Source organism: Anopheles moucheti, chromosome 2, assembly GCF_943734755.1.
Source record: "Anopheles moucheti chromosome 2, idAnoMoucSN_F20_07, whole genome shotgun sequence".
Classification (NCBI taxonomy): Eukaryota; Metazoa; Arthropoda; class Insecta; order Diptera; family Culicidae; genus Anopheles; species Anopheles moucheti.
Window position 1 is genome coordinate 86551138 of NC_069140.1, and position 6696 is coordinate 86557833.

Genomic DNA, 6696 nt, shown 5'->3' on the forward strand with positions numbered 1-6696 from the left:
ATAATGAATTATAAACAAACATTGTTAACAACAAAAAAAACATTTTTATGCATTCATTATTTATTCACATTTATTCTACATTCAATCATTTTATCATATTTATTTTATTTTATTTTATTATTTATTTTATTTTATCTTGTTTTATTTTATTTTATATTATCATACAAAATTTATAATTTTTCACATATGTTTTTCATTATTTTTCTTGTTATACTCTGTTTAATTCTGCTACGTGGCAATACTGGTCCATACATCCTGGCCGTTTTAAATATTTTTTAAGCATATTTCTTGTTTAAATATTGATGACCTCTTCAAAACAACAACAAAATAAGTCCATGTCGTTCTATTCTTGAGATGTCTATCTATCTATTCTTCAACCAAAACAGAAAGTTTCACCTAAGATTTGCAAAAAAAACATCCCCCAATGTTGTTGGAATTTATACGTTAAGATTAGGAAAGATTTCATGAATTTATGTGTTGTATTTGTTACCCTTTGACAACACTACGAGCTAGCAGTATAAACGGACGCGTCATGACAGATTAGGAACACTAGAGAAATGAAACGAATGAACTACATGTAAAATGAATTTATGGAACGATCGAATAAACAGTTGAAAATTGTAAGCCCGCGAGAAAGGACATACACACCACGGATAAATCACACTATTGGCTACGCCACATCCTAGCATCCTGCCAGTGGAAATTTCTTACATTTTGGTCCTTCGAACCGGATATTAAAGGGTGCTATTTTGCAGTGTGATATCTTCATTACGTGAAGAACGGAATTTGATCTACGTCAATTTGTTCCGTGTGTGTTCGTGTGTGTGTGTATGTGTAAGGCATAACGTTCGTTGCTAATCGAATATTGCCTTAAACATTAAAAGTACTTACATTGAAGTTTTGTGTTACTTGCTACGCAAGGGCACAGTTTGTCGTGTGTGATTAGATACTCCGTATCAATAACATTCGTGTATCGTTAGCTTCGCGTCCCGCAAGCTTAGCGTTCCTTTGGCAACAGCCAGCGACGCATGTGCCCATTTTGAACTTGTGGTTTCCCGCGTTAAACTCCCGTGAACTCTATCTTGTGCGCAAGTTGTGTGCAACGTTCCCGCGCCCGAGTGCAATACGTGACCGTGCTCACTACTACATACACCAGAACTTGACTTTAAGTGCGCGACGATTGGTGTAATACGTGTTCAAGTGTGAGTGATAAAGCGTCCTGATTTGAAAATGGAGAAGAAGATCAAAGCCGCGCAATTGAAAAAGCGCCAAGCGCATGCGTTAATACAAAACCTGGAACAGTTTAAGGATTCCTACACGGCTAGGGATAGTGGCGATATTCCGGTATGCTTGGAACAGTTGGAATGCCACAAGGCGGATTTTATGGATGCTATCTCTAAGCTGGAAGAGTTAGATGACCGTCCCGAAGCCATCGACGGTTACATACAGGAACGGTGCGATATGGATTCGCGTTTCCGACGCTTAAAGGGTTTCTTTCTTCAGCAACAGCCTACGGAGGCTAACCCCCTTAATGCTTCTCTTCTGTATGCCAACGCGAGTGCCTTGTCGACCAGCCATACTGGGTCGATTAATCTCCGCCTACCGAAAATCGAATTACCAACGTTCGACGGTGATTCGACAAAATGGTTGACGTTCCGGGACAGATTCGTGGCTATGATTGATTCTTCTGTGGACATCCCGTCAATTATGAAGCTACAGTATTTGCTGTCGTCACTGAAGGGTGATGCCGGTTTGCTCTTCGAGCATACCACTCTGACGGCAGATAATTACGCCGTCACTTGGAACTCCCTGCTGAAACGTTATGACAACCCGCGAATGCTGACCCGTGAATATTACAGGAAGATTCACTATCTTCCCGCTGTGCAGTCGGAGAACGTGGATGAACTCGCGCAGCTAGTCGATGAATTCACGCGGCATGTCAACGGATTGAAGAAGCTGAACGAGCCGATCGAGACATGGGACACCCCGTTGACGAACATGCTGTTCCTGAAGCTGGATTCGAGCACCATCCTTGCATGGGAAAAATTTTCTGCGCATCATGAAAAAGATAAGTACAAACAATTGATAGATTTCCTACAGGATCGCGTCCGAATCCTTCGGTCGACGAGGACATATGCGCAGGAAACGGAGTTGCATTCGAGAAAAATGACCGGCAGTGAACAGAAAATGAGACTAAAGGCTGGGGTGAATGCAGCAACGGCACGGAGGCCGCAACCCAATCCAGCAACCGTACCATCGTCGTCGTGTCCGTTAGGTTGTGCAGAAATGCACAATCTCCGGACCTGTCCGGAATTTGCAAAGAAAGAACTGCATCAGCGGCGACAAATCATCGTTAGTGAACGGTTGTGCTGGAATTGTTTGAACAGAGGGCATCAAGTAAAATCCTGCAGCTCGAGCCATCGATGCAATACATGCAATGCACGTCACCACAGCATGTTGCATGATCATCTACATCCGAAAGCTATATTGAGTGTTCATGCGGATGTCGATGCAGTATGCCTCGAAACGGTCGTTCTCAACCTAGTAGATGATCATGGATTCAGATACGAAGCTCGAGCATTGTTGGACTCTGGGTCCATGTGTAATTTGATTTCGGATTCATTGGCAAGGCGAATGTTATCAACGCAGTCAAAAGTTAACGTCACGGTGTCGGGTATCGGGCAGGCATCACAGCAGATTAAGGGCTGCATTGTAGCCACCGTAGAGTCGAAATCGCAGCAATTTTCGAGTCAGCTTGAGTTCCTCGTGCTGAAAAATCCAGTAATGGACATTCCTACGGAACCGATAGATGTGACTGCGTGGAAATTCCCAACAGACAATCTAGCAGATGAGGCATTCAACATCCCTGCCAAAATCGATGTTGTGATAGGAAGTGAAGCATATTGGGAGATGCACACCGGTAGGAAACTTTCATTGGGAAAGGGCAAACCGTGGCTGGTTGAAACTCCCTTCGGTTGGGCAGTTGCTGGCAATACCTCCCTTGTATCGACATCCATTCAGCGGTCATGTCACACAACGACCATTCAAGCTACGCTTGATGGGATGCTACAACGGTTTTGGGAGACAGAGAGCATCATGGAGGGTCCAGCTATGTCATTGGAAGAGAACATGTGTGAAAAACATTACGTTGCCACTACTCATCGTAATGCACAAGGTCGGTACGTCGTTTCTCTACCTCAGAATCTAAGTTCATCCCGTGTGCTTGGACTATCAAGGGCGATCGCCGATCGTCGACTGCTAGGTGTGGAACGTCGTTTGAAGAGCAATCCTGAAATGGATATTGAATACAAACGGTTCATGAGAGAGTACGAGGAGCTGGGGCATATGAGGAAACTTACAGAACCGGTGGATGACAGCATAACACATTGTTACATACCTCATCATGCAGTGCTGAAGGAATCCAGCACAAGCACCAAAGTACGAGTCGTTTTTGATGCATCCTGCAAAACGACTTCTGGATACTCCCTCAATGATACCCTGTTAGTTGGGCCAATCGTTCAAGAGGATCTCTTGTCGATCATCTTGCGATTCCGGTCTCATGCCATAGCAATCGTTGCGGATGTAGAGAAAATGTATCGTCAGATTCTCCACAGTGATCAGGACCGGAATCTTTTGCGTATACGATACAGAGAGAGCCAAGTAGATCCCATTGCAACGTATGAGCTGACAACAGTCACGTACGGTACGGCGTCGGCTCCGTTTCTAGCCACTCGAACACTGCAGCAGATTGCCCATGACCATAAGGACAAGTTCCCGAAGGCTGTAAATCCCGTCCTGCATGATTTTTATGTTGACGATCTGCTTACCGGAGCGACCGATATAAACGAAGCCATAGCAGTTCGGAAGCAAATTTCAGCTATGCTGAATTCAGCTGGCTTCACTTTGAAGAAATGGGCTTCTAACGTTCCGGAGTCACTACGAGACGTGCCGCAGGAGGATCTTGCGATTCAATCCTCGCACGAGTGGAAGGATGGACAAGCAGTCAGCACATTAGGGTTAGTTTGGGAACCCGGAAACGATATGTTTTGCTTCAAGGTCGATCTTCCATCACCGGCAGAAGTATTAACAAGGAGCCTTGTATTGTCGTATACCGCAAGCATTTTTGACCCTATTGGCCTACTGGGTCCGACCATCATCCTGGCGAAAGTCTTTCTGCAGCGGTTGTGGTGTTTAAGGCATGATGGAAAGGCGTACGATTGGGATCGTGCACTACCCAACGACCTCCAAGAAGAGTGGAGAAAGTTTCACTCTACCTTATATTTGCTACGCAAACTCCGAGTGCCTCGATTTGTTGCTCATCCAAAGACGGTCAACCTACAACTGCACGTTTTTGCTGATGCGTCACAAACTGCTTATGGAGCTTGCTGCTATGTGCGTGCAGAGTCGATGCACACAACTTCAGTGAAACTATTGGCTGCCAAATCCAAGGTAGTTTCATTGGCAAATACGCACTCAATTGCCAAGTTGGAGCTCTGTGCCGCACGATTGGCAATTCAATTGTACCAGAAGGTGAGTCGGGCTCTTACGACTTCTACGATAGCCGTTTGCTGGACAGACTCGATGACGGTGTTATACTGGCTGAATTCCCCACCACGTCGGTGGAACCCGTTTGTTGCCAACAGGGTGGCACAGATCCAGGAAGAGATAAGAGTGGCAGAATGGCGTCATGTTCCTGGTAGTGACAATCCGGCGGACGACATATCACGAGGACTAAAGCCGGAAGAACTGTTGGAGTGTAATCGTTGGTGGCGTGGGCCTCAGTGGTTGGCTTACGGCCAAGACAAATGGCCAAAATCTGCACCAATCCCAAAGAAGCACGACGGGGACATTGAAGAACGAGTAGCTGCGTCACGGATCGTAACAGTTTCTACGAAGTGTGAATTCCGTGGCACCTTCTTCGAGCGGTTCTCCGTTTACAACAGAATGAGACGTGTGATGGCATACTGTCTACGATTCATTGATTGTCTTCGCAATGCATCAATGGTCAGGTGCAAGAAGCAGACTATCATCGGGAAGCTTGAGAACACTATTCCACCGCTTACGGCTTTGGAACTGCGAAGAGCGGAGTTGAAGCTATGCTTCTTGGCTCAACAGGACTCATTTGCCGATGAGATAACATACCTGAAAAAGGAAAAACAGATTTCATCGAGCTCCAAATTGAAATGGTTGTCACCTTACCTCGATCATACCGGTATGTTACGCATCGGTGGCCGGCTTGGTAATGCTGAATTACCAGAAGAAGGCAAACACCCAATTATTCTATCGTCGAAGCATCCATTGAGTGTTTTACTGGCAGTGGCGTATCATGTAAAGTTGTTACATGCTGGTCCCCAGCTATTACTAGCCACACTTCGCCAAAGGTTTTGGATGATTGGTGGTAGAAACCTTTCAAAGGCTGTTTTCCATCGCTGCCAGGTTTGTTTCAAAAACAAGCCCACACTGATAAAACAAGCCATAGCTGATTTGCCGACATCAAGGGTTTCTCCAAATAGACCCTTCTCGATCAGCGGAGTGGACTACTGTGGCCCATTCATGATCAAGTCAACAGTCCGAAACCGAAGTCCTACGAAAGCATATATTGCTATCTTCGTTTGTTTTGCGACCAGGGCAGTTCACATCGAGTTGGTCAGTGATTTGACAACAACAGCGTTCTTGGCAGCACTACGTCGATTTGTTGCCCGCCGTGGCAAGTTGTGTGAGTTACACTCAGACAACGCGACAACGTTCAAGGGAGCTGCCAACGAACTACGTCGTCTCTACGAGATGCTGAAGACCAACGATGAGGACCGCAGGAGCATAGTCGACTGGTGTGCCAACAATGAAATGGATTGGAAGTTCATACCTCCACGGGCACCTCATTTTGGAGGACTTTGGGAAGCGGCGGTGAAGTCGGCTAAAAAGCATATGATGAAGATAATTGGCACTACTAGCATAACGCAGGAGAATATGCTCACCCTTCTTGCTCAGGTCGAGCAATGTCTGAATTCTCGCCCTCTAATTCCGTTATCGGACGAACCCTCAGACACTGAAGCACTAACTCCTGGTCATTTTCTTGTAGGAAGCAATATGCAGGCTGTACCAGAGGTTGACATGAGGCACATTCCGAGTAACCGCCTAAAGGAATACCAACTCGTGCAGAAGCAAGTCCAGCAAATCTGGTCACGATGGTATCCGGAGTATCTGCAGCAGCTTCAGGCTCGAGCTAAGCACTACAACAACGCGCCGGTTGAGCTGGAGATCAATCAGCTCGCGATCATAAAGGAGGACAATCTCCACCCGACCGTGTGGCCGCTGGGACGCATTACAGCGCTACACCCTGGCAAGGACGGAGTCACACGCGTAGTTACGTTGCGCACAGCCGGGGGAAAAGCAATAACACGAGCCGCGAATAGGTTAGCTCTATTACCACGACCGATTGATCCGATAGAACGTGTGAGCACAGAGTAAACAATGAGCGATCATTGCTGAGACAACTGTCATCAGTTGTAAACACTGAGTGGAAAGTGGTAGGATAGTGCTAACGAGCATATTTAGGATTTTTGCTGCATGAATTACCTTAGAATCATAAGTATAGTTAAGGGTATAAAAGAATTCTCTTTTGGTGGCCGGAATGTTGGAATTTATACGTTAAGATTAGGAAAGATTTCATGAATTTATGTGTTGTATTTGTTACCC

At 45.7% G+C, this 6696-nt stretch overlaps 1 protein-coding gene across 1 annotated transcript; it reads left to right on the plus strand.

Annotated features, from left to right (window-relative positions):
* Positions 1-1230: 1230 nt before the first annotated feature.
* LOC128299783 (uncharacterized) lies at positions 1231-6468 on the plus strand. The gene is made up of 2 exons (XM_053035863.1): positions 1231-4016; positions 5628-6468. Exons 1-2 carry the CDS (start codon positions 1231-1233, stop codon positions 6466-6468), a joined length of 3627 nt encoding a protein of 1208 aa, XP_052891823.1.
* The last annotated feature ends 228 nt before the right edge of the window (positions 6469-6696 follow it).